We start from the raw sequence: 27,116 nt of genomic DNA on the forward strand, positions 1-27,116 counted from the left end.
CCGCCCCGGCGCTGACCTCATGGCTCCGCCCCTCGCCCTGACGCCCTGCTCCAAGGCATACCCGCCTCCTTCTGACAGACGCGCGACGGCGAGCTGCGGAGGTGTTCGTTCCTGCAGCTGCGGCAGCCGTGGGTGCCGCGGGGACGGTGAGTCGCCTGGGCCGCTAGAGAGCTTCCGGCGGAGCCCCCCGGGAGCAGAGCTGGGCGCTCGCGGCCCTCACGGAGAGGGGCACGACCTCGGACCGCTGAGCCCCCAGCCCCCGCCTGCGGCGCCTGCGCGGTGCATGTCGGGCACTGTTGTCTTCCCGACCCGCGGAGCGCGCCTGAGGCGCACGGACGCACTACATCTCCCAAAGGCCTTTGAGCAGGCGGGGGGCGGCGTGCGCGCAAAGCCCCGCGGGGCCGAGGGTCTCGTCCACCCAGCGCCTGGACCGTGGGTTGTCGGTGTTTGTTCGGCCTCGGGCGCCTGGCATCCCGAGGTAAAGGATCCCCGGGGGCGGCGCGGCGAGCCGGTCGCCTCCTCGCCGGGCACTGATGCGATCCAGAGCGGCTCTCGGGGTTTTGACGTCGCACCGTCTCTGGGTTGGCCGGTCACCCGCGGGGCTGCGGTTACAGTTTGGCCAGGCCCTGGCGGGCGCCGGGATCCATGCCTTGGGGGCTGCCGGCTAGCTCCTCGGGGTCCCGCTTATTATCTCTCCCGCGTCCCCTCTAAGGAAGGGTCGGGAAATAGCATCTCCCCCTTTCCGCGACGGCAGTTTCCTCAAGGAAAGGGGGTCGGGAGCAGGGTCCCGGGGACAGAGGAAGCCCTGCTGAGCTCCTCGGTGACCTTGGCAAGCCCGAGGGGCCTGCGCGGCTCTCTCTCCCCCGCCCGTCTCCGCTCGCCGACATCTGTAAATCTCTCTGCCCCGCACTCGGCCCGCACGCGCCAGGGCTGGTGGGGAGGCAGTGACCTGGCCAGGCTTCGGGCCCAGCTTCGTGCGGTCGAGGACCTTGGTGTAGTTGAACGTACGGCGTCTTCGAGACCCACTTTGGGCACTTGTTCGTAGGTGTGCGGTTCTGTTTTCCTCTAAATGTTCCCAGGAGTCTTCTCAACAGGTGTCAGGTAAGGAGCTAGCGGCTCGGAGTGTCTCCAGTGTGGGTCTCAGATCCTCTGCCACGAAATCACCAGGGCCTTTGTTAAAAGGGCTGATTCCTGGGCAGCTGCCCCCCCTCCTTCCCGCAGGTTCTGATTCAGCAGTTATGGGACGTGTCCAGGACTCTATTTAATAAGCTCCCCAGATAATTCTGAGTCACATTTGGGGTTGAGAGCCGTTATCTTGAAGTGTAGAGAATAAAGGTCCTGGGGCAGAGCATACCAATTTTGTATGTAGAGTGGGACCTGCTGGTGTGCAGGCAGTGCGTAGGCAAGTGTGACCTCTCTCCTGGGTACTTTGTTCCTTACATCCAGGCTGACTTAAGAGTTGGGTGGGGAGAAACATGCCAGCTCTGCGTTTTTCGCTGGCCCACAATTAATTATGAAGAATTTTAAACATATATAAAAGTTGAAAAAGCTTAACACAGTACCGATAGACCACCACCTAGAATGCACAACATTTTATTGTATTTTGTCTCAACTCTAATGATCAACAGTGCATCTTGTTTATGTGTGTCACAGTAAGTGTGCACATCAGTCTGTTTCCCTCCCAAATAATTCAACATGTATATAATTAAGTAGAATCATAGAATTTTTGCTTATTGTCTTTTAACCAGTAGAAGCCCTGGGCATTGAAGTGTTACCTCTGTCTCCTATCCCTGAGGAGCTGGAAGTTTTTCCATAGGATAGGCCTCTGGAACCAGGAAGGAACTTTACATGTATTCTTAACAGTGATTTGAAAACAGTAGCCCATGGTTCTAAAATCACTAAAAGCAGAAACATGGAATGTGTGATGGACAATAATACTTAAGGGAACAAAAATGTTTTGAAGGGGTGCTAATGAAATGTATCCCAATAGTCAGATGACCCCAGCAGGTCGCCATGACAATAAATGATACAAGTTGTCAGCTTGAATACTCTGTTGCTACTCCTTATATTTTATGTTTGCCTGGTTTGAACCTGCTAGTTTGGTGTGTTTTCTCAAGCTCCAGGGGAAGAGGGCTGCCTAGCCCAATTGACAAGCTTTGAGTCTCTTGGACTGAGGTACTGTGTTCTGTAGGCACAAACACCAGTGTTTAATGCAGTTCAGTTTTCTGAGAGGGAGAGGAGACAGGTCCTGTAGAAATCCATCTCCAGCTTCAGCAATATTATTCAAAGGGCATGCACATCTGTTTATTCATGGAGGACACAGGGAAATGTGGTAGTTAGAGTCATGGCACCTTCTCTTGACATCTCTGTCCTTATGTGAAGGAAACTGTCACGCTGGTGAGAAGGCAGCATGCAGGGGGAGCTCTGCAGATAGCGTCCGCCCTTAGTGGGGAGGAGAGCCAGGCTGGAGGTTTGTTAGGCCTCCACAGAGGGACTTGGAAATGTAGTATAGAGAATGGGTGTGTGCCAGTTTCTAGAACCCCACAGAGGGCCTCTGCAGTCAGGGGTCTCCCAGGCATGACTCCCCAGGAGGTGGTAGAGGCTGCATTGCTATTCAGTGCTGCAGAGGAGAGGGGGCACTCGGCCTGGGCCTGTGGCAAACCCTCTCCCCCCCTGAGAAGATCGCCCGCCCAGGGGGATGCAGGTGTGGTCCCTGTGGAGCCTGTGGACCAAGCGCCTCTCCTACTCTGTGAGTTACCAGGTTCTGGTGATAAAGGTGAGGTCCTGGAACCAGTACTGTTGAGACTCAGCCGACCGTGTTAGAGGCACTTCTCTTGCCTCCAAGCTGTGTGATGCGGCGTTTGCCCTCCCATAGCCTCACTACCTGCATCTTTGGCAGGTGAAAAGCAACACCCAGGTGAGAAGACTGTATCTGTTCGTGCAGAAAGATTAGAGTCCCTTAATGTTAGACAAAGTAAAACCAGCACAAAACCAGGCAATGCAGGGGAAGTCCAGTGACATTCTGAGAGTTTCCATAAAAGTGGTTGAGATGCGTTTTGTAATGTCAGATCAGTTTTCCAGAAAACGTTTCTCATCATCTTTTTGGAGCTTCTCATCTGTGGGTGCTGTGAGCTCCTTCACGGTCTGGCCACTGGGTGACCCCGCACCATCGGATTCTTACCACAAGGAGCTGTCCTGAAGGTCCAGTCAAAACTGGACGTGCTGGGTACGTAACGTGTTCCCTCTATCGAATCTGTCTGAATTCAGATCTACTCCAGTGTCTGTGTTTTCGAAGGAGAAGCAGATGGAGGCCGCAGTAGGTAGAGAAGGCTGGAGGGCTGTCCTGGGCTGGGGTTTGAGAGCTCGCAACCTTATTCCTATGGGAGGAAGTGAAACGTGTTGCGGTTCTAAGTAGCATTAAGAGCAGCGGTCTCACAAGCTGGGGAAGTGCGGGAAGGCAGTTGTGTTTGCAGAGGCTGCTCTTGGTAAGTGCTCTGGGCCCACCTGGCAATGCCCTCCCCTATGCTCCATCCTCGTGGGTCCTTGCAGCAGCCAGCGGGCCACACAGGCATCGGTCTCGCGGTGGAGGAAATGGCCAGAGGTAGTAAGCTATTTACCCAAGATTGCCAGATCAGGGCACAGCAGCCCTGAAGAGAGTAAGGCTGAGGGGAATATGGGCTGTTCTGGCCCCATCGTGGAAAGTGCTGGATGGAGTTGACTGTGACTCTAAAAGGGGGTCTTCTGTCTGGATTGTGACCATAAACCAGGCAGTTTCATGAGGAACCCAGGGACTCCATCCCTGCTAAGGCTGTATTCTGCCCCAGTGGCTGTGGGTGGGGAACATTTGGGCAGGAAACAGCATGGGAAGCCTAGCTAACCCCAACCCTCACAGACTCACGTATTCATTCCACCTGTGCCAGGGGCTGAGCAGGGCCTGCAGGGCCATGAGTGGGAGCCCTCCTCCAGTGTTCTCTGGGTGGGAGGTAAGTCTGGAGGGAGTCATGGGGAAGGCCCAGGTTTGCTGGGGGCAGGGGGAAGCTGTGTGGAGGTTGAGGAAGGGTCTGTGGAAGGTCCTTTAGATGGAGTGGGATTTGGTTTATTTGGAGAAGAGTGGATTACAGTCTGGGTGGCTGCAGTAGAGCATAGTAGAGAAGTGTGGAACGTGAGGCCACGTCTAGACTTTGACCCTTAAACCTTGAGCAGTAGATGAGAGAATGGATCTGTGACCTTTTTAAGCCATGGTATTGGCAGGACTTGCTGACAGTTCAAGGCTTAAGGGCCTGAGAAAATTCTGGAACACCTCTTCACGTCCATCTTCATGGCTGGGGTACTGCTAACGGCACAGGGCCTGTGGGATGGGGAAGAGCTCGTCTCCAGAGTACCAGCCAGGCTGCACTACTTATCCACCCGGACAGCCAGTGTTCAGTGTGCTGTCTGGGGCTGTGGAGACACTGGCCCCAAACCCCATCCCTGCCCTCCTGGAGCTGCTGGTCTGGACTGGGGAGGCCAGCCCCTTGACCACAGTGTTCTGTTTCCCCTGTGCTCACAGTGACTCTGTTGTCACAGACTGGGAATCCTGCCCTCCTTCTGTAGGGCCCACCCAGTACCCGAAGCCTCCCCAGTGCCCTCCACAGAGGCCCCTTCTCTCACCGGGAGCACCTGCTGTCACGAGGTGTTGTCTGGGTTTTGCTGAGTAACGTTTGTCAATTCTTCTTACATGTGAGCTGGCTTCCTAGCTGGATCTACAACTTCATGAGGCCCGGTGCCACACAGTGAGTGACCTCCATAGAGGGACCCACGAAATGTTGGCTGAATTAAAGAGTCAAGAATCTGAAGGCTTTTCAGACAGGTAGTCACTTGAAAGAAAGAAAAAAACAAATTTGGATAGTGATAGCTCTACTAAATAAAACTGGCCTTTCCTAGGCCTGGAAGAATTCTGTACTGCTCCAGGCAAGAAGCTGCCCTGTGACCCTTTGTCAGCTCTTGGACTCTGGGGCATTCTATACTGCCTGAGGCTCAGGCCTCAGTCTCTGGCCCTGAGTAGTCAGGCTCCGGTTACGTGTATTTCTCTGTGCATTTACATGCTTTATCTGGAAAGCGTATGGTTGACGCCATGACCCAGTTCTCTGTGCCCCAGTCAGACTGGCCATGAAGAAACCGTGCCTGCTGGAGGTGTGGGGGCTGAGAACTGTCGGTCCCCCACCGTCAGGTACCGCCTGTTGGTATGAGGACTTGGGGGCCCACATTAGTATACCAGGCACAGTGCAGGAAGTGGAAAGCCAAGGGAAACCGGACAGCCTGATTTCCCAAGCCCTCCATCTCACTCCGAGTCAAGTGGATGTCCTTTAATGCCCGAGGACCTGGCTTCCCTCCCGTCAAGGGCCAGTCCCTCTTCTCTCAGCTCCTCCCACTCTCCTGGCACCCACACAACCCAGCCCACTGCTCCCAGGGTTGTGCAGGCACACTCTAGGCATCCGCACTTAACTCTCTCTGCCTGGACCTTCTTTCCAGAGCGGTGCATGTGGCCTGTCCATCTTGGCCTGAATGCTCCCCACCCTGGGAATCCCTCCCTGTTGGTAATTGCCTCACGGCCGCACTCGCTCCCCTGCTCATCTGTTCATCCATGGCATGTGTTACTGTCTGACAAACTATATACTTGACCTGTTTCTGTGTTCTAGCCCCCAACCCCCTGCAGATGTAAGCTCCATGGACACAGGTTTTTCCCCACCTTCAGGGCCTAGGTAGTGTCTGGCTCAGAGCCTGTGCCGGGTGTTTACGTCTGAATGACACTGTGTCATGTGCCTGCCTCTAGCTGTCCTGCCTTAGTTCCTTGTGAGGGGTAGGGAGCTGAGTGTATGTGGGCTCCTGTGCTCCCTGCAGCACAGCTGAAGAGAGTTCCCAAGTGAACGTTCAGTGGCTAGGGTGTAAGGTCATCTGGTAGAGCCGACACCTCATGGTCCAGCTGTCCTGCAGATTCCTTAAGTTGCCCATGAGCACAGAGGTGTGCAGGAACTGGGCCGCTGTGCGGATGGCATGCCCCCCTGAGTTCCGTTCCTCTCACAAGCCCTGCCCTCAGCAAGGGAAAAGCAGGGAGCCTGGTAGGCTCACTTCAGTTGTTTCTCTTTTTTTGTTTGGGCCACAGTGAAATCCATGTAAACTCATACGGTGGAATTCTGGTGTGCAAAGCCCTTTGTTGGGAGTGTGAGATCTTGCTTGAGTGTAGTTTGGAGACTGTGAGAAAAGAGGTAGGGCTGAGTCCGGTGCATCTAATGTGTGTGGGGCATGAGTCAGGGCTCCTCTCTGAGCAGCTGGGCCTGGCTCCCGTCAGAGAGTGGGGCGGGGGAGGAGGGGGTCTTGCCCACTCCGTCTCCTGCATGGCACCCTGCCTCTGCTGGGGGCGGGTGGTTAGTAAATGTTTGAAGGGCCATATATGTCAGCTGAGACCTTGGACTTCGTGATCTCTAATGACATTTCTGTCTGAAAGGTGGTCTCGAGATGTATGAATATTAGAGAAATCGCATGTGGCCATAAGTAAGGCAAACCAGATATGCAGTGAGCTCCTGTTTTCCCAAGGAGAGGATCCGAAATAGTTCTTCAGTCCCGACTGACATGAGTAAACTCTCTGGGTCACATGTCCATTTAGAATGATAGGAATTTAAACTTCCATATACTGTTTTGTGTAATGTAAACTGTTGATGTGGTTTGTTCTTCACTCACATGTCCCAGAGCACTTACATCCCCACCCTTCCCTTTCTCCAGTGTGGACGTCACGTCACGGTCACAGACATCGGTCCTATGTGCTCGGCAGCGCAGTTTGCCTGAGTGCCCCTGGCCACTGGGACACTTCCACTGGAGAGTGTAGCCCAGGAATGTTCTCTTGTCTCGGGTTTTTTCCATTGGTCCAGCAACATAGCTTCTTACTGCGCTGTCTATGGCAACATCCAGCCACTGCATTGGGCTCAAGGAATGGTGACTAATCTGTGACATATCTACTGGTTTCTGGCTTTTTTCTTTTGACTGATGCCATCTGGGTGACCTCTAGAAGCCTGTCATGCTGGCACCGGTGAGGTTGCTGCAGGTCCTGTTCTCCATCTAGCTCTTGTTGGTTGAAGCTACTGGAGAGAACGCCCAGTAACATGAAGGCTGTAAATGATGTGCGGACACTTCCTCACTGTCGGGTGGGGAGACCTGCACTGGCCTGGCTGTGGCTAAGCTCCCCTCTGGGGCCGGCACCGACGGGGCAGCGTTTGTGCCCAGAGTGCGTTCTTCCAGCTGGGGGGCCGTGTACATAGCGGCCAAGTGGCTTGCTTGCACGTAGGGCCTCGTGCTTTTCCCTGGGTCAGAATGGTATATCTTGATCTCAGATAACTGATTAAAATGGAGTTGAGTCAAAGACTGCTCTGTGTCAGCTCAGGGGAGGCAGAGGTAAGGGTTTTTTCTTTCAGGGCTTCGTTTTGATTGCCTAAGGGATGGTTTTTTAGACTCATCCTGCTTCTAAAATTAGTTGGCCTTTTAGTTCCCAAGCCCTGCCTGCCTGACAGGTGCAGATGACTGGTTTCTTCACTAGTGGCTGTGGCTGTGTTTGTTTTCCTCCTTTGCTGCTCATTCTCCTCCTGTCTGGACTTGTCCTTCCTACCCCCTGTCCAGCTCCAGAGACCCCCCCCCCCCCCCCCCCGCCGCCTGGGAAGCTCCTCTGAAGGAAGGCGGAGGAGGTGCTGGACCCCAGCTTGGAGGCCTGGGCTGCACTCCCAGCAGCTGCCCCAGCTGGCAGCCCCACCCCGGGTACAGCTCTGTCACCTGGTCTGTCTCCGTTTCCTGTGTTCTGCTGGGCTCTTCTTACCTGCCCTCCTCTGCCAGGTGACCTCATGCTGGCTGTCCAGGCAGGGTCTCCTGAGGCTAGAACTACCTTGGATGGTCTTTATGTTCCAGGTTTACAGATCTGGAGCCTCTTTGTTACCGGAGTACGGTGAGGTGACCTGGTTTAGAGAAGGGACTCATGCTGCCAGACTCCCGTGAGACCAATGTAAAGACTGTGACACCACTTTAGGAGAGAAAACTGGCATATCGCCAGTCTCTGGGTTTGCTTCTTGGACTGTTGCTTTTCCCAGAGGTTATAGTCAGAGGCACCTTTGTGGACTGTGGAGGAATACACATAAATGTAACAATTATAATGAGCCTTTTTTGGGAACGAACCAGTCAAAGGAGTTGCCCATTCTAGAAAAACTAGAAACCACACGTAACAGCTTCTGTGTGTGTATTTGTATATAAACAAATGATCCAAAATCTTAACACCCAGAGAAAACAATTAACATTTGGTGTGTAATAGCTATGTAAATATGTATTTTTGAAGTAGAATCCATCCACGAACGGGTTTTACAATGCAGTGTCAAGACCATTGTTCTACCTACAAAAATGGGTCTCTATCATTTTGGGGGGTGAATACAATTATCTTATATAGGTAAACCAGGCAGGTAACCAGTCCCTTTGGTGGAACATAGGACATTTTATACAGACATCAGCCTGTGAATATTTGCTCACATGCTCACTTAGGTCTAGGACGGATGTCTTGAAAGGAAATTAATGAGTCATATAGAATGTACGGATAGTGGAGTTGTCCCCCAGAGGATCCGCACTGACCCGCTCTGTTGTGTTCCATTGCTGTTGACACTTGGGGAGTCGCAGTGTTTTGCCAGGACTTTGACAAGAATTCAGCATGATGTCAATTGTTCACTTATGATTGTTGTCATCAGAGTTCCTAGAAATCTACTTTTTAGTTTAGAACCATTCCTTGAGTCCTGTCTGCTTTTGAATTTTGCTCCTAAGAGCAGCCTGTATTTTCTCTCTCTTTAAAACGTGTACTTCTTTCTCCTGTTCTGCTTGCAACTCCATAAATACCAGTGATACAAGCAAGAATTTGTGTTTACTGAACACTGTGTGGCCGGCTGTGTGCTGTGTGCCTTCACACGCAACCCCACTTAGGTCTCATCTTGCCTCCAGAAAGCTGGGGAACAGATGGCTGGTGTGTGACTGAGTGCCTGGGCACCGGCAGGTGAGGATTCTGTCCTGTCAGCTGGCGCTGTGACCGGGGCTCAGGCCTCCTCTCGGGGCCACGGGCTTGGGCTGGTGTCCTAGCTTCTTAGAGCCATGATACCGATCAGGGAGCCCGCAGCTGGGTGGGATGAGAGGGGCAGATGGGAAAACCAGATCTGCTTTCTGGTCCTTTCTGTGTCTTTACTTTAGCTTGTTTTGAAGTATTTAGAATTCCCACAGCATCACATAAGCCTGTGTTCACATGGAAAAATAAAACCATTCAGAGCCACCAGTGATGCTCTCTGAGGGAGGGGTTGCCTCTCCTGTCCTGCCTCCAGCAGTAAGAACAATGGGAACTGGGCTGCAGGCAGGATTTCCCAGGCCTTCCAGGGCTAAAACTTGGCAGCCCAAGGGCCTTATTCAGTGAACCTGTGTGGAGGCAGTGGCATGAGCTAGATAGAGAAAGCCAAGTCGGTGGGAAGTCCGGGCTGGGAGCCTTTCAGTTATAGTCTGTTGTTGACATACCCTCAGCCTGACTAGCACTGCATATTTCTTTTCTTTTCTTTCTTTTTTTTTTTTTTAAGATTTTATTTATTTATTTGACAGAAATCACAATTAGGCAGAGAGGCAGGCAGAGAGAGAGGAAGGGAAGCAGGCTCCCCCCTGAGCAGAGAGCCCGATGCGGGGCTCGATCCCAGAACCCCGGAATCAGGACCCGAGCCGAAGGCAGAGCCCCCAACCCACTGAGCCACCCAGGCGCCCCGCACTGCGTATTTCTTTTTCTTTCTTTTTTTTTTTTTTAAAGATTTTATTTATTTATTTGACAGAGAGAAATCACAAATAGATGGAGAGGCAGGCAGAGAGAGAGAAAGGGAAGCAGGCTCTCTGCTGAGCAGAGAGCCCGATGCGGGACTCGATCCCAGGACTCTGAGATCATGACCTGAGCCGAAGGCAGCAGCTTAACCCACTGAGCCACCCAGGCGCCCGCACTGCGTATTTCTAATGATACTTGCATTCCTTCTTTGTTAATAATCTGGAAATTTACCAATCACAAGTAATTTCTGGCTATAGCGTGTTTGAGAATTGCTGCAAAACTAGCTTTTCCATTTCTCTTTGATTACTGGAAATATGTCTGGCTATATTTACTAGGAAACCCAGAGTTACCAACTAAAACAAGTTTGTTTCTTTCTCACTTAGAAGAAGTGGGAAGTGGTTGTTTCGGTGCTGGCATGGTGTCTCTGTGGTCTTCTAGGACACCTCCTTCTGGCCTCAGTATGGCTTCCCTATCCAAGGTCACCTCATGGTCAAGCATGGCTGCAGGAGCTGTCACAGCCATATTTAGGCAGCAGATGAGAGGGCAAGAGGACAGGGTCTGTCTGGCCAGGGTGGCCCTTCCTATCCGTCCTTATAGCACTCTGATTATGACTCATTGGCCAGAGCCTAGTCACTTGGTCACAGGTGCCTGCAGGAAGGGCTGGGAGTGTCTTTTTGACTCATCCAGGGTCGTACAGTCTGTCATGGTGGGCAGGATACCTGTGAATTCTGTGCTTTCAAACTTCATTGCTGGTTAAGAAAGAAAGTTTATAGCATTGTTCTTGAAGACTGAGTGGTTGGGGATGGGGGCACCACTCAGGAGAGTGGGCTGGGAAAGAGGAGGGCTGGGGCACTGCTGTGGGGATGCTCTGGGCTTCCTGGCCCATGATCCTCATCCTGCCTCTTGGCCCTGGTCCCCCAGGACCTACCGATGGGTGTGAGCGCCCTTGCCTGGGCCATGACTGACTGTGAAGTTGCCCGAAAGGAGAGATGACTCCTTAGGAGGATTGCTGTATCTTCGGGAGTCCTGCAGAGCAGCCTCAACTTGGCCGTGTCATAGATGGACTCTGCCGGGCTGGGCCGCTCAGGTGGGGTTGGATTCCAGGCCCCGCCCCAGATCTGTGAGAAGCACACACCGGGATCCCCACAGTTGGGTGGGGACAGAAGCGGCCATAGCAGAGGCCTCGGTGCCTGCTGCAAGTTGTTCACAAAAACAGTGATATCAGCAGGTGCCGTCTGTTCCCCACAGTTGGGTGGGGGCAGAAGCTGCCATGGCAGAGGCCTCGGTGCCTGCTGCAAGTTGTTCACAAATACAGTGATATCAGCAGGTGCCGTCTGTTCCATGTTCTCGTGTGCTAGGTCCGGAGCTGCTGCTCTGGGTATTTGGCACACACGGTTTATTTTAAACCTTGCTCCCACCCTGGAGGCAGGCACGATTACCTCTGGTTATAGATGAGGGAATCAGGCTCAGTGAGTTCACAGGTCACGCAGCTACAAAGTGGGGAACTGGGTCTGAGCTGGTCCAACAGCTCCTCTCAGGCTGGGTGCGCGACAGCCGTGCCAGTGCAGGTGCCGGTGCCGGGGTGTGGCCATAGCAAGCCCAGGGCTCACTGGGCTGGGCTGCTCCAGGTCTCCATGGCAGCAGGGCTGCCTGTAGCACCGCGGTATGGTCCTCGAAAGGTCACAGGTGCTGTGTCCTGGGGACTGCCAGGGGGCTGAAGGTCAGGACTCTTTATGGCAGTGCTAAGAAGCTGTTACAGGGCCGTTCTCACCTTGTTGGCTGTCCTGTCTGTGGTACAGAAGCAGGGAGGAGTGAATGGCTGTCTGACTCAAGGCAGAGACACCAACCTGGGCTCCTCCTGGTTGGGGTGATGCTCACCACACCCACAGATCTTATTTAAGAAAAAGCAGTAAAAATGTCTTACTGTACTAAATCATCTTGACCCTCAACTACACATCTCTAGTATTCTGTGTGATGAAACATGAGACCTACCTCGTGCACACACGGAGTATGATAGATGCCTCAGGGAAAGCACGTGCACAGTTGTTTGAATTGTGCACTGAACTAGCTTTCTCGTGGAGCTCCAGATTTACTTAACAACTGATTCACAAACTGTGGTTATTCACATTTGGGGATTTAGTGGACATTCTCTTGAAAATGAACAGTGAGCCCACTATTTCAGGGGAAACAGCTGACCTTTGTTTTTGTAAATGTTACCAGTGATAAATTTGTTAATCTCCTTGTGGCTGATGGTAAAGTTGGACTTTCAAGGGACAGTTAGTTATAATTTTTGGAAAACTTGTGTCTGCCACTATGAGCTTGACAGCTTCCCAGTAGTTAGTCTTTGCTGATGATCTTGGTGGTGATGATAGCCTGCGATTTGAGTGGGGGGTAAGTAGTAAGTAAGTAAGTAGTAGTAAGTAGTAAGTAAGGCACATCAGCACTCTTCTGTCTTTATAATCAGGGCTCATGTTGTGAACCGATGTTTTCCAGATGACTTGTGTCTGCTGTTAGAAGCCATGGGTGGGTAAAAGCCATTCTAAATGCAAGGTGGGCCGGTGAACTATAACATAAATAACAGGAGGAAGAATTCATTACGCCTTCAAATTCCGCCTTGCCGCTAACCTTTGAGACACTACCGGGGTCAGCTTTGGGTGTGGTATGGAAGAATGTCCACGGTTACATACCTGAAGAGACTCTTCAAACGTCCCTCCCATTTCCAGCTTCTTATCTTTGGGAAGCTGGGTTTTCTTCTCGCGCTTTGACCACAGTGTAGCAGACAGACTGGGTGGAGAAGCACACCGGAGAACCCGGCAGACTTCCCGTAAGCCAGAAGTGAGAAAGGATTGCAGAAATGGAAAGCAGTGCCACCTGTCTCATTATTACAGTTGTTTTGGAGGGTAGTTATTTTAACTATTTATGCTGACATGTAATGAGTTTATTGATGTTTTGTAATGACTTAGTAATAAATACTTTTAAAAAGCCCTCATTTTAAAATTCTTAATATGGTTGGGTATTGATAGATACAACCCACAAAACAAAAGCTTTTTAGAGTCCTCAGTAATCAAGTGTAAAGGAATCCCAAGACCCAAGACATTGTGCTGCTGCTCTAGCAGATCCTGGGGAGATTTGTGTCAGAAAGTCCTCCTTCCAGGCACTGCCTTCACTGTCTTCTGCCTTCACCTCTGCCTTATCTCCTGGCACCCCTCCTTGGTCCTCCAGGAGCACCCACTCGTGCACAGATGGGGCTTAGCATCAGACAAGCCCTCCTGGCCCTCCCAGGCTGGGTCTTCCTCCAGAAGGGAATGTCAGTGTGTGTCCCTGGCAGGTCCTGTGTGGTGCAGCAGAGACGTGGGGGCAGGGCAGGTATCCCTTGGCGGTGTGCAGGACCATTCAGACTGCAGAACTGGGTTTGCAGCTGTGGCTGCAGGCGGGGAGGAGTGTCTCTTGCTGGACTGGGCCCAGGTCCTCAAAGGTCCCATGGGCAGCCCGCCTGGGCTGCCGTAGGCTCTTGCCAGTTGGCCCAGCTTTAGACCAACAGCAGCTCTCTGCAATGAATGATGAATAGTTGGGAACTGAGCAGAACGCCAGAGGCCTTTCCCAGGGCCCCAGAGTCTTCGCTTTTAACTCCCCTCTGGGATGTGGGCGGGGCGGGGGCGGGGAACCCAGAGGACAGCCGCTGAGCTTGGTGCACTAGGAGGGGGAGGAACCCCCCCATCCCCGCCCACCTCCTCTCTGTCACCAGAATTGAAGCTGCCCATCACAGCTCTGTCCTGAAATTGTGTTCCTTTCAAAATTTTAGTTACGCAAATAATACAGATACCTTTTTGCTTAAGATATGCATAAGTCTGTATAATGACAAAAGCTTCACCCTCCTTTGGCTGTTGGCTGCCAAACTTAAACCCCAGAGACGATGATCTTGGTCTGGGGTCTTTCTTCCCCATCTCTCATTTATCACCGCGCACACACACAGAACTATCCACACCAGGGTGGGTTTTGCTTTTGGGGGTGTAATTATAACTCACGTGCCATATAGTCCACCCTTTTAAAGTGGACAGTTTAGCGTCTTTAGTATGTTGGAAGAGCGATGCCTGCATCACCACTAATTCCAGAGCCTTGTTGTCCCCTCAGTAGACCTGTGTTTGGACCTGAAAGTGCTCTGCTCCCCTGCCCAGTGATCTGCCATGTGTCTGGGCATGTGTCGTTGTCACTGCTCTGCACGCAGCCTGGCCAGGAGGCAGGGGTTCTAGTCCCAGGTCCTAGGAAGACTGAGGCTCAGGGACCGTCTGTAACTCCTCCAAGGCCACCGGCTTCAAGTCTAGGGCTGAAGCTCCAGAGTGCCACACTCTCCATGTGTGCCCTGTTTTCCCATTAACTGATGACTGACATGGGGCAAATCTTTGCCCCTCTGTGAATGGGAGGAGGGAGTGGCTTCTTGCCTTCCTGATTCCACATTGGAACACTGTGTGTCCTGTCCTCAAAGCTGTCATCCTCAGTAGCTGCTTAGAATATTGTCTGGGATGCAGACAGGGCCTGGGATGGGTAGGAAGGGAGGAGGGATGGGGCAATAAGGCAGTTTTGCTTGTTTCATGGCCCCAAACCCTAAAACCCATAGCAGGCACCTCAGGATGTCATTTCCTTCCTTACACCTGGGGAAACTCTCACCTGGTCCCACCAGCTCATCAGAGGAGAAGCAAGGGCTGCGCTGTGGGGGTGAGGCCTAGTTATTCTCTGTGACACAGCTGTGGCTCCCAGCATTGGGGTGCAGAGCAGAAGTGTCTATTCTGTAGTGGACCTGCGTTAAGGGCCGACCAGTGTCAGGCCCTAAGGAATGCTGGTGCAGCCGGTGGCCCTCAGAATTCTGCAGGGCCAAGGAGGGGAGTTGTGACGGCTCTGCGAAAAGGGCCTGGCTCTGTGTCTGGCACAAGTGTGTCCTGCACCCAGAGGCCCCAGCACCTGCCGTCCTTGGGAAAATGAAATGAGATCGCAGGGCAGTGGGTCTGCAGATAGGTGTGAGGGCAGGCTTCATCTCATTTTAGAGTGACTTGGATAATTCTGTATAAAACCACAGCAGGTGCTAGGCTGTGTTGATTGTGGATGCAAGGGCCAGACTGGCCTCAGATGGCCCCATTCTGTCTCCAAGGGGCTGAGGAGCACATGCAGGCCTGCCCTTGCCTCCCTCTTGTTAGAGACCATGCAGGACCCTCTCTCCTGGGTATTCCATCCCCTGGCCCTTGGGGCTCCCCTAAGTTTGCCCCCAGATCCCCAGGGCCTTACTGTTCTCTGTGGCAGCCTGTGGCCCTTTCCATTCTAAGTGTTTTCTTGCTGGTCTCCCGGAAACAGGCCCGTGGTAACGTGTGGAGAGGCTGCAGGCACAGGGTGTCCACTGGAGGCCAGAGCACCTTCTCAAGAGTCTTGAGCCTTCTAACTCACCAGCCACCTGGGCCGTGCTGCCTCCCTGCCCTGGCAAGGGTCAGGACCGTTACTGGCAGGCTAGCCTCCTCCGGAAAAGGCAGTCAAGGGGACATTGATCTCCTCTGTCACTTTGAGCCTTGAGGCTCCTGCGATGGGGTGCCATCCAGTAACCTAACGTCTGCTCCTCACACATTTCCAGATGCTGCTTAGTCTCAGCCTAGACTTCCAGCCTCTGGAAAGCAGCTGTTTCCCATGGGCCAGTGGCTTCTAAAGTAGGAGCCATTGGGACTGGGGCAGTGGCGCATCACTTATCCAGGACTACGTGGCAAGTGTCTCAGCATCCCCAACACTGCTGAAAAACTAATAAACAGGAATTTAAAGCTCAAAGAGAAGTCATTGATAACACCTAAAATGCTGATGGTGAGGGCATGTGGTACTGGGTATGACGTGAGCTGTGTGCACCTTCTCTGAAGTGGAGAAGCTAGTTATTGGCCTCATGCGGCTGAGGACAGTTGAGCACCCGTGGCAGGTGCCCCGGGGCTGTCAGGATTCCGGCTTCTCTAGGTGCGTACTCATCTCTTGGACTTACGCAGTCCTGCAAGGCGTGGAAGAGCCGGGTCCTGGAAATATGGCCCGCACTGCCTGCCTGGGTGGAGCTCTGACCCGTGCGCCTGCACGGTTCCACTGTGACAAGATGGCTTCATTTAAGAATCTTCCTTTCTGGGGCACCTGGATGGCTGAGTCGGTTAAGTGTCTGCCTTCGGCTCGGGTCATGATCTTGGGGTCCTGGGATCGAGCCCTGTGTCGGGCTCCCTGCTCAGTGGAGAGTCTGCTTCTCCCTCAGTTCTCTCCCTCCCTCCCTCACAAATAAAATCTTTAAAAACAAAACAAAACAGTTTCCCTTCTTGCATATGTGCTGTCATCGAGACCACCTCTCCTCCTGTGTGGAGTGGAGCCTGCGCCCTGGGGTCCTGGGTGTCTCCTTCCTGCACCCTTACACCTGTGTGCTGCTGGGGTCGGCACCTCACTGGTCGGCTGGCTGCTGAGCGGTCCCAGAGGGTGCAAAGTGATGTACAGTGTCAAGTCCTCTGGGCCCCAGGGCAGCCCGCTCGGTGCAGTAGACTTGGGAGGGTTTTCAGGCAATTCTGTTTCCTCACATATCTCTAAGAGGTCAGAATGGGAGGCTAAGAGGCCTGTTTTGGGTTTCTGGGGCTGTACACTGACTTCACTGAGCTCCTGGATTATAGGCCTCTCCCCTCTCCTGAGTGGGGAACGACAAACGACAGGGCTGGGGTCTTGCAGCCCCTCCCATCACCTCTAGGACCTGATGCTCTGGCGCCATTGTCACAGCAGGCTTGCCAGGGTGCGGGTTTGAGTCCCACAGTTGCATCTGTAGCATCATTTCAGCAGTGCGCATTTTTATTGGAAAACTGTTTTGCTTTTGGGGCATATGATTTTTAAGATTTTATTTATTTGAGGATGCCTGGGTGGCTTAGTAAGTGTCTGCCTTCGGCTCAGGTCGTGATCCTGGGGTCCTGGGATCGAGCCCCACATTGGACTCCCTACTCGGTGGGAGGACTGCTTCTCGCTCTCTCACTCCCCCTGCTTGTGTTCCCTCTCTTGCTGTATCTCTCTGTCAAATGGATAAATAAAATCTTAAAAAAAAAAAAAAAAGATTTGAGAGAGAGCGTGCACAGCAGGGGGAGCAGCAGAGGGAGGGGAGAAGCAGGCTCCCCTCTGAGCAGGGAGCCCAATGTGGGACTCCATCCCAGGACCCTGGGATCATGACCGGAGTTGAAGGCAGACACTCAACCAACTGAGACACCTGAGTGCCCTGACATTTTTATTTATATATTTTTTTTAAATTTTTTTTTTTTAATTTTTTTTTTTTTAAAGATTTTATTTATTTTTCAGAGACAGAGGGAGAGAGCGCGAGCGAGCACAGGCAGACAGAGAGGCAGGCAGAGGCAGAGGGAGAAGCAGGCTCCCTGCCGAGCAAGGAGCCCGATGTGGGACTCGATCCCAGGACCCTGGGATCATGACCTGAGCCGAAGGCAGCTGCTTAACCAACTGAGCCACCCAGGCGTCCCATTATTTATATATTTTTAAGATCATAGCATTCTTAAGTTTTTTATTGCACCTTAGACAACATAGTTTTGTGGCATGCCCCTTGGTTTTATACTGGGAGCACTGGGGGAACTAGGGGTTGAATCCCAGAAAAAAATTTTCTTTTCCTAAGATTTTATTTATTTGAGAGAAAGAGAGCAAAAGAGAAAGCACAAGCCCGGTGGTGAGGGAGAGGGAGAAGCAGACACCCAGAGAGCCCAACATGGGGATCGACCCCAGGACCCTGGGATCATGACCTGAGCTGAAGGCAGACACTTAACCCCTGAGCCACCCAGGCGCCCCAACGTCTCTCCTTCATACTGAAGGGTCCTGCCCCTAGTCTCTGCCCTGGTTGAGGCTCCAGAAGGGAGCTGGAGGATGGGTGCAGGTGTGAAGGGGAGGCGAGACAGGACTAACAGCCATGCTGGCTGAGGGAAGGCATGGAAGCAGGTGGTCCGAACAGTAGCAGGTGTGTGCGTGCTGCACAGCTGTGCCTGCTCTAGGTACAAGGCCAGCTCAGAGTTGGGTGGATACCATGGAAGGGCTTTGCCCTGAGTGTCAGGCTTGTACCATCATTATAGTGGCGGAATTCCAGAAGCAGAATCACGTGCTCTGGGAAACCCTGGAGCTAATTGTGACGTTGATGAAAGGCAGGTGCAGGTCAGACTTGCATCCTCGGAGGGTGGCGCAAGTGCTCTACGCTCTCTGGACACAGAGGGGCCTGCAGGACCCAGGCTGGTTCCGCTGGTTCCTCTGTCCTAGCACTGGAAACTGCTCCAGTGACTCACCGAGCGCAGTGCACCTTTCCTTCCTGGCTGGATTCCTGATGAGCTCAGGCTGTGAGATGGGCAGTGGGGCCAGCCAGCAGCATCCCAGATGCTGGTACAATAGGAGTCAGTGACAGGTGCTGGCCGATATTCTAAGACACTCAGTAGGATACAGAGTTTTCTGCAGAAGCACAAGCCTCTTTCTCTACCATCAGAACAGCGCCTGGGGGGCTGGCAAGGACTTCCAGGTCCAGCACATACAGCCAGTCCTGTCTGGAGGGGGACTTTGTTTGGTGTCCTTTAGAGACTCTGTGGCTTCCCTTTCTTGATCATGCCCTATTGACATTCACCTGCAGGCAAGGGTGGTGGGAGAGCCATGCAGAGTCCTAGACTCAGTTCTGCCTCTTACATGCCACGTGACCTTGGTAAGTCCCATCTTTTCGTGGCTTCCATGTCTTTTTCTTTTTTTTTTTAAAAGACTTTATTTATTTATTTGACAGACAGAGATCACAAGCAGGCAGAGAGGCAGGCAGAGAGAGGAGGAAGCAGGCTCCCTCCCGATGCGGGGCTCCATCCCCGGACCCTGAGATTATGACCTGAGCTGAAGGCAGAGGCTTTAACCCACTGAGCCACTCAGGTGCCCCGGCTTCCATGTCTTTGAAGGATTCTAAGTAGCAGCTCAGAAGAGAAGGTCACAATATATACAAGCACTTGGGAACATGTTCTGTTTCATGGTGGTCAAAGAAACAAGTAACTGAGTGTTATTTTAATGTTACCCATTAGTGATAACAGTTGTATCCAAAGTGTGTACTGTAAATTGCTATTGTCCTTCCCAAAGGCACAACATGGCCATAGCCTTTGACCTCATAATTTCACTTCTGGCAAGTTTAACCAAAGAAGAAGATCCCAAGAAAGGGAAGGAGCATTTGCCAGAGGTTTTCCTTGGTTGGTTTTTGGTTGTTGTTGTTTTTTGTTTTGTTTTGTTTTGTTTTACGAGAGTTAACAAGCATTCTAAATGCCTTAATAAGGGTTGGTCATGTAAACAGTGATGGGCCCATTCTAGGGAGTCTTAAAATTGATGGCCATGGGGTCTTGCAAAATGAATAAAATATATAGGACACCGTGTTAAAACTGTCACAACAGCAAGTACATAACAATACACATGACTGCACACAGACGGGCAGAGACTTGCAGGGAGACTAGCTGCATTAAGGTGCTGAGATCAGGCAATTTTATTTTGTTCTTTAGTCAGTTTTATTGACATATAATAATCCACCTACCATATGATTTCCCCATTTAAAGTGTGTGATTCACTGGCTTTTAATACATTCACAGAACAGTGCAGCCATCACTACAGCCAGTTTGGACATTTTCTTCACCCCAGAAGGAAACCCCATATTCATCTCTGTCCGCCCCATCCCCAAGCCCATGACAACCCCAAGTATGCTTTGTTTGTCTGGGTCTGTCTGTCCTGGGCACCTCATGTAAGGAGTCACAACCACATGGAACCTTCCGGGTGGTATCTCCCACCGAGTGTCCTGCTTTCGAGCTCACGCAGCATGTACCAGGCTTGTGCCTCGTCACGGCGGGGTACGTTCCCGCCAGAGGCTGCAGCTAGTTTGTTGGTTACTTGCCAGTCGTCAGACACCTCAGTTGTTGACACTTTCCGGTTACTGTGACTAGTGATGCTGTGAACATTCATGTACAAATTCTTGTGCGGTTTTCAGTTCTCTTGGGTGCACACCTAGGAGCAGGATGACCGGTCACGCGGTGACTGTTAGAGCGCCGGACAGCTGCGCTGTGGGAGGACTCCAGTTTCCCTGCATAACATTCGATACTTTCTCACTGTAGCCATTCTAGTGGGTATGAAGTGGTAGAGTTGATTTGCATTTCCTTTAGGCTAAGTGTTCAGCTTTTCAGGTGCTTATTGGGCATTCGGTTTTTATCTTTGGAGAAATGTGTATTCAGATCCTTGGCCATTTTTTAATTGGGGTGTCTTTTGATTAATGAGTTCTTCCTATAGCTATTGTAAATACAAGTCTTTTAGTAGATGTGTAAAAATTTTCTGCCATTCTGTGAGCTCTTCCCACTTTCTTGATAGTGCCCTTTGAAGCCCAAGAGTTTGTTGTTGTTGTTGGTTGTTTTAAAGATTTTATTTGAGGGAGAGGCAGAACAGGGGCAGAGGGAGAGGAAGCACACTCCTTCTCAGCAGGGAGCCTAGATCCCAGATCCTGGGATCGCGACCTGAGCTCAAGGCAGATCCTTAAACTGAGCCACCCAGGCACCCCGAAGGCCAAGTTTTTAATTTTACTGACATCCAGTTTCTTTTCTTTTGTTGCTTGGACTTGGTCTCTCAGGCCCTGCCACTGATCTGTGACATTTAATAAACTTAACTGACTCTAGGCTCCTTCTGCCCTGGCGGGGCTCCCAGATGGAGCTGCATTAGGAGAAGTGCTGTCACTGCGTGTCTCTTTGTACTGTTGAGAATTTTTTCTAGTTCATATTATTTCAGTTAAAAAAAAATTAACAGCTTCACTTCAAAATGCTACTAATTTCAAACCTTCTGTGCTAAATAGAGTGAAAGGAAGTGCCTTGCTAAGGGAGACAGGATGCCAACCCCAAGGCAGGAAGGCCCCCTGGTTTCCTGCTTCTCCCCCAGGGCCCAGCAGCAGGTGCTCAGGGAGCCTTGGGAGGGAAAGACATGAGGGAAATGTTTCACTTCGCACCTTCCTTCCCACACCATCCTCCACAAAAACGGGGGGCAGGGGCCCCATGTGCACAGCTGGCTCTCAGAGCTACTACGGTGGCTACTACAGTGGGGAGTAGCCGATTCTCCTTTCTTCCTACAGTGGGTGCGGGTCTGTCGGGGCTGATGTGAGCCTGGAGCAGACAGGAACTGCAGCTGTGAGAGGGGAAGGGGAGCGGAGGAGGGTGGGCAAGCGGGTTGCTGCAGTGCTGGTGGGAAGCAGCTGAATGGGGTGGGGGGAGTGGTTGCAGCTCTTGCCCTAGTGCTGAGGCTCTGCCTATTGTTCTCCCCAGAACAGGTCCCTAGAGCCCTGCGTGTCTGCTCCGGCTGGCAGTAGAAGGAGCCTCTCCTGCCTTCCCCTTCTGAGTACCTGGGATTTGAGGTAAAAAGTCTCCCCTATCCTCTCCCACAAGCATGGCGCTCTGGCGTGTAGGCAGCCTGCTCCCTGGGGGGAAGGTTCGCCTCACCAGCTTGTCCTCACTGGGCACCCTTGCCTTCTGGCTCTGACACAGAAAGTGCAGATGATGATGGATGGTGGCGGCTCCGGGCCTGGTTATCCTTGATGATGGTGGGTCATCTCCAAGGCCTAAAGGGACCCCGGTGACTCTAAACTACTCTACTGAAGGAGTCCCAGAGTGCAGAGATTGACATGGAGGCATAAAAGGCCACCTGAGCTGCTGGGGCTCAGAGGACTGTCCCAGGCCCATACCTGACCAGCATGCAGGGCTTGGGAACTTAGTTCATGTCCCGGCTTTCCTTCCAGATCCAGAAGCAGCAAAGATGTCCAATGAGCCACCCCCTCCTTATCCTGGAGGCCCCACAGCCCCCCTTCTGGAGGAGAAGAGTGGAGCCCCACCGACCCCAGGTAGGATTCAGTGCTCCTGATGGTCCTGTCCTTGCTCCTTGCCCATCCCAGCTCCAGAAGCTGGTGCCTGGAGCAGCCCTCCCACTGATCCTGCCACCACTGCCCTCTGAGCTCCCTCTCCCTGCCTTCTCTGTCCAGGCCGCACCTCCCCAGCTGTGATGCAGCCTCCTCCGGGCATGTCGATGCCCCCCACAGACATTGGTCCCCCACCCTATGAGCCACCGGGTCACCCAATGCCTCAGCCTGGCTTCATCCCCCCGCATATGAATGCAGATGGCACCTACATGCCTCCAGGTAAGTAGGAAAGGGGAGCACAGGGGTCTGCCCAGTCCGGCATCCAGGGTATTATCTGGGCTGCCATAGGTAGGTGGTGCCATAGGTAGGTGCTATAGGTAGGTGGTCTTCCTGCCCAGTGTTTTTTCGGGGCTGGAGGGCACTGATTGTGGGTGTGGAGGGAGGACATGGGAAGGTGTCCTGGAGCAAAGCATTGCTGTGCAGGTACTGTGGGCAAACCACATAAGCCCTGGGCCTTGTTGGGAGGAGGGCTAGCTCCCGGGAAGGCCCCTCAGGCACAGTGGTGGGTGCTGTGTGGGCCTCTCCCTTGCCAGGGTCCCACATCCATGGGGAGGCCTAGGCTCCTGTTCAGCAGTTCTTCGGGACTCCTCAGGCCAAAGAAAGGCTCAGGGTTCTTGCACAGGTGGCCCCACGTAAAGTGGGCCAGTTGCTAGTATTTCAGTGCAGGATCTGACACCGGTGGTGCAGCCCAGAGCCCTGTGTGCACGAGAAAGGCTGGGCTGGTGAGTGGCGAGGCTCTCCCTCCTGTGGCTGATGGCCCCTACGTGTCAGAGGCAAAAAGAAAACACATCAAGCCGAGACCAAGGAGATATTAGGCCTTCTTCCCAGCTCTGCCATGTTTGGCTGGGCCAAGTGCCTTCTCTGTCTTGGTCCTCATAGGGCTGGTAGAATATAGGTGGTCACCTTGGCCCAGGGCTTGGTCCTGGAGGCCTTCTCTTGTGTCCTGGGTGCTGGGAGTCACATGGGTCAGGTGGCAAGCCAGCAATCCGTCTTTACTCCGTCTTCTGTGCCATTTCAGGTTTCTACCCTCCTCCAGGCCCCCACCCACCAATGGGCTACTATCCACCAGGGCCCTACCCACCAGGGCCCTACCCTGGCCCTGGGGGCCACACCGCCACAGTCCTAGTTCCCTCAGGGGCTGCCACCACAGTGACAGTACTGCAGGGAGAGATCTTCGAGGGCGCCCCTGTACAGACAGTGTGTCCCCACTGCCAGCAGGCCATCACCACCAAGATCTCCTATGAGATCGGCCTGATGAACTTCGTGCTGGGCTTCTTCTGCTGCTTCATGGGGTAGGTGGTGTGGGTGCTTGGGGGGTGGGGGCCAGGCCCACCTGTCGCCCAGCTCGAGTAGACCTGCGTGCCCTCAGTCCCTTCTCATCCAACCTCCCCATCTTCCCTGTCTCTGATTCAGGTGTGATCTGGGCTGCTGCTTGATCCCTTGCCTCATCAACGACTTCAAGGATGTGACGCACACATGCCCCAGTTGCAAAGCCTACATCTACACGTACAAGCGCCTGTGCTAACGGAGCCGGGACTGGACTCCGTGCTGTCAGTCTGGCCCCTTGTGCTTTTGCTCCCCTCGCTCAGTGGCTCGCTTCCCTGCTCCCACTTGGGGATGGAAGCCATTCCACCGGTCCCCTGGAAGTCTTGTCCTCTTTGGCTTGCCCTTCCCTGAGCATCTGACTCTTCCGGCAAAAATTCTGTTGGATTTTAAGGCCAAGGGTCAGCAGATGGCAGGGGGATAGCACTGAGCTTGTGTGTTGCTGGTTTGCTTGGTGTTTGTGATCAGGAAGAGAAGCTGGGAAGAGTCTCCTCGCATGGTCTTCCTGCTGGGGTCTCATTCCTCCATTTCTGTACAAAGTATAGATTTGGTCCTAACTTTCCCTGGGACCAAAAGCAGCCAGAGCAGACCTGGGGCCTGCAGTGGGGCTGTACCTGTAGCCACAGTTATTTCTGATCTCCTGGGCCAAGAATGGGGGAGTAGACCTAAGCAAGATAGGGTCCTATGGCCTGGTCTGTTTCTGGGGTGCTAGAGGTGGGCATGATGATTAGGAGGATGACTCTGGCCCTTAGAAGTCTCAAACTCTTAACACCCTATCTAAGTGCCCAGGAGTTCCCTGGGGTAAGGTAGAGAGCTCAGCACACCTCCAAGTCATGGGGTGAATGTTGGACCCCAGTTTACTAAGAAGGGACTCGCCTCTGGCCCCCATTCAGCTCCCTTTCTGGCCACCCCTCCACAAACCCCCACCTTTGCTAGGGCCAGAAGGAATACCCAGAAGCCTAATCCATCTGTCCATACTGTGTCTTTGCTGTGTATCAGCAAGACCTTTGACCTTTGCCTGGTGGCTGGTGTGTCTCAACTAGGACTGAAGGTGATGGAGAGAAGAGGCCCCTTGTAAGCACACTCAGACTTGTAGTGCTCTCTCCATGGATCCTCTTCTCAGGAAGTGCTGGGTGCTGGGCCCTGGCTGACTTGCTGTCACTGTGCTTGTTTCAACAGCAGGTACTGCAGCAGGAGCAGCTATGGCACTGGACTGGGACAGGCCAGGGACAAGGAAGGAGCAGCCCCTGGTGGAAGTGCCCTGGTGGACACCTGCCCTGGGCCTGAGCCCACACTGTATATCGTGAATGGTTTGTCTGTGAATTCGCTCATGTGGACCGCTGTATCCTGCTGCCGCCCCTCTCCTGGTCTCGCACTGCCACTGCATGGCCTCCTGTCACTGTGAATCATGGCTGGTCTCAGTTTGTAGTTTCTCATTAAATTGGCCCTTTCACTCCCCTGCCCGGGGCCTCTGCTCTCTTGGCTGGCTTCCTTCTTTGATGGAAAGAGGGTGGGGGCTAGAAGTGGTCTAAGGCTTGAGTCCTCAGGGTCTTTGTGCTTGTGCTGCACTGACTGCCCAGGGATGACAATATCTGATTAAACCACACCCAAACCCAGCGTGGACAACCCGTGGGGTTCTACCTATGACTGGGCCAGGGTAGGATTTGGCTTTCACTGCACTCAAAGAGCACCTTCCTCTCTCTGACACCGGTTTCACCCATCTCCACGCCATGGCATCTCCCCACATCGTCTGCAGGCTGGAGCCCACTGGCTTGAGCTCAGGGTCACCCCGCCCTGCAGGCAAATACCCTTGCTCCCTTAAGGAAGACAGAGTCACTGGGGCTGAGGCCTCTGGTCCGAAGGCTAATGGGGGCAGCCAGTCAGCCCCCAGGTTCTGAGCCAGCTCCCTCCCTACCCCTTATCTGAACTGTGAAAATGGGTAGGCTTGGCCAGTAGTTGAAGACAAAGTTTTCCCCACCATTTAACCCTTTTCTGAATAAAACTTTTGCAGATATCCTCAATATATAAAACTGACTCCTATCAATAAAAATATTTAAGTTCACATTTGTATTTTAGACAATGAATTGTTGTGAGACATGTAATGCTTTTTATCCTTATTTATAAATAACATTTCACCTCCAAAGTACTTCCGAGAAAGAATCACAAGACTAGATTTGTGAGACACGGCGGCTTTGCTCTGGGTGGAGGGCTGTGAGGTGACCAGGGATGGTGGGATGGGAACTCAGGAAGGGCAGGAGTGGCTGAGAAGGATAACAATCATGCCATTTGGAAAAAGGGAGGCAGCTGTCAGAGTCCACTTTATTGAGTGCTGTAGCATTTACACAGGTCAAGGGAGGAGACCAGCCACGGCTAAACAGAGCCCCGAGCCCACCCACCCAGGGTTTCTGCTTGAGAGGGATAAGGACTAGCTGTTCTGGATGGAGCTCCCCAGGCCTCTGAGGCAGGGTCCAAGTCACCATCCCTCCCTCCGAGCTACAGCAAGCAACTTAGGCTTGCTGGCTGCTCTGTTCCCATTAGGGGAAAGGTACCCACCTAAATGCCAACACAAGGAAGAACGAAGGGAAGGAGCCTCAGGGTGAGCAGTGTGGATGCCCCAGGAGCAGAGCCGGTTCCAGATGCCCAGACAGGCCCACTGAGCTGAGCTGTCTGCTTCTGGTACCACAGCCTAATGGCTGCAGGAATGGTGGGCCTACAGCCAGCTCCGCAGCTAGCCCAGAGAGGATGCTACAGGCAGAGGCTTTAGCGTCTGGCCTTTATTGGTTGCTTGTCTTCTCAAAACCAGCATTTAAAAAAAGTCACCTGAGGTGGTAGCTTAGTCACCGGTGGAGGTGGGGGCAGGCCAGTGGTCACTTGGGAGGAGGGCGCCAATGTGGTATGATGGTTCCTTCACATGTAGTACCAGGCCAGGAAGCCAGCAACCAGAGCCACACCAGCGGCCAGAATGAACTGCAGGCTGGGCTTACTCAGCACCGCCAGGGCTGTTTGGAAGGGGCAGCTGCTGCCCTCCAGGGCACCTGTGTGGCGGCACCAATAGGGGACAGGACATCAGTGGGGAACACGGACACAACCCACCCTGGCAGGAGAGTCAGACAGGCAAGACCTACCTCTGTCTGGTTTAGCAGCATAGTACGGGCATTTGTGCACATCTCCTTTCCCATCGTGCACGGGGAGCCCATCCTCCCGGGTCTCCCTGGCCAACACGGAGCCAGCCTGGTCCAGTTCATTGAATATCTGCAGAAGCAGGGATGAAGAGCTATTAGAGGACGGCACAGTCTGCTTTCAGAGAAAACTCTTTCTTCCCCCACGCAGAGGGAGTAAGAACCAGTGAGACTTGCTCAGGAGGGCAAACCAGTACATGAGCAGCCCCAAATCAGCAGCAAGGAGGGCCATGCCAACCTAACCCTTTTCCAGGCACCACCTCGGAGAGGTGTGACCACACCTGTGGTGCCCAGCATCCCACCACGGCCGACTGTGGTGGCTCTTCCCTGGGCCCTGACCAGCCAACACGGCTCACAACTGAAACCACCAAGGCATAAACAATGAGGAGAGAACAAAAGCACTACCCTGAAACACTCCATGGGCACTGGCACTTTGCCATTTTCAGCACGAATGACAGGAACGTGTGACAACTGAGGCTCCAGCAGGGCTGACCCATCCTAAGTGGCCCTTGGAGGGTTGCTAATGTCAGACTAATCCGATGGGTCTTCGCTGGGGCTGGTGCTGCGCTCCTCCTCCATGGCCATTCTCCTGTTGCTGAGGGCTGCAATCAGTCTCCCCAGGCTTGGCCCTATCCCAAAGGCTACATGTAAATGGAATTCTGCTCTTCACTCTCCTTGGTTCTCTCCATGAACTTACCAAGTGGTGCTTTTCAGAGCAAACCTCACTAAAAAGGAAATTCACTCAAGACCAGAATCCTATGGCAAGAGGGAGGAAGACAGTTTCAATTCCCCAAAA

The 27,116-nt window shown here is 52.9% G+C and overlaps 2 protein-coding genes across 4 annotated transcripts in view; one reads left to right on the forward strand and one right to left on the reverse strand.

The window, feature by feature from the left end:
• Nucleotides 1–17: 17 nt before the first annotated feature.
• CDIP1 (cell death inducing p53 target 1) lies at nucleotides 18–25,100 on the forward strand. The gene is made up of 7 exons (XM_032328588.1): nucleotides 18–146; nucleotides 21,172–21,260; nucleotides 21,642–21,743; nucleotides 21,882–22,037; nucleotides 22,837–23,110; nucleotides 23,232–23,368; nucleotides 24,321–25,100. Exons 3-6 carry the CDS (start codon nucleotides 21,659–21,661, stop codon nucleotides 23,341–23,343), a joined length of 627 nt encoding a protein of 208 aa, XP_032184479.1. The 5' UTR covers nucleotides 18–146; nucleotides 21,172–21,260; nucleotides 21,642–21,658; the 3' UTR covers nucleotides 23,344–23,368; nucleotides 24,321–25,100.
• Nucleotides 25,101–25,435: 335 nt separating this feature from the next.
• Nucleotides 25,436–27,116, reverse strand: part of HMOX2 (heme oxygenase 2) — a 31,276-nt gene continuing 29,595 nt past the window's right edge. For all 3 annotated transcript variants that reach the window (XM_032328579.1, XM_032328581.1, XM_032328580.1), the window contains 2 exons: nucleotides 26,267–26,393; nucleotides 25,436–26,176 (listed from right to left, as the gene is read on the reverse strand). In XM_032328579.1, coding sequence (XP_032184470.1) covers nucleotides 26,049–26,176; nucleotides 26,267–26,393 — 255 coding nt within the window. In that variant the 3' untranslated portion in view covers nucleotides 25,436–26,048. The remainder of the gene's footprint in view (nucleotides 26,177–26,266; nucleotides 26,394–27,116) is intronic.

The sequence above is a fragment of the Mustela erminea genome, chromosome 20, assembly GCF_009829155.1.
Source record: "Mustela erminea isolate mMusErm1 chromosome 20, mMusErm1.Pri, whole genome shotgun sequence".
Taxonomy (NCBI): Eukaryota; Metazoa; Chordata; class Mammalia; order Carnivora; family Mustelidae; genus Mustela; species Mustela erminea.

What these genes read in the sequence shown, in the direction of transcription:
- CDIP1 (XM_032328588.1), top strand. Translation starts at nt 21,659, where the DNA reads ATGTCCAATGAGCCACCCCCTCCTTATCCTGGAGGCCCCACAGCCCCC. An exon ending in TGGCACCTACATGCCTCCAG is followed by an intron (nt 22,038 to 22,836) that starts GTAAGTAGGAAA and finishes GTGCCATTTCAG; the next exon opens with GTTTCTACCCTCCTCCAGGC. An exon ending in TTCTTCTGCTGCTTCATGGG is followed by an intron (nt 23,111 to 23,231) that starts GTAGGTGGTGTG and finishes TCTCTGATTCAG; the next exon opens with GTGTGATCTGGGCTGCTGCT.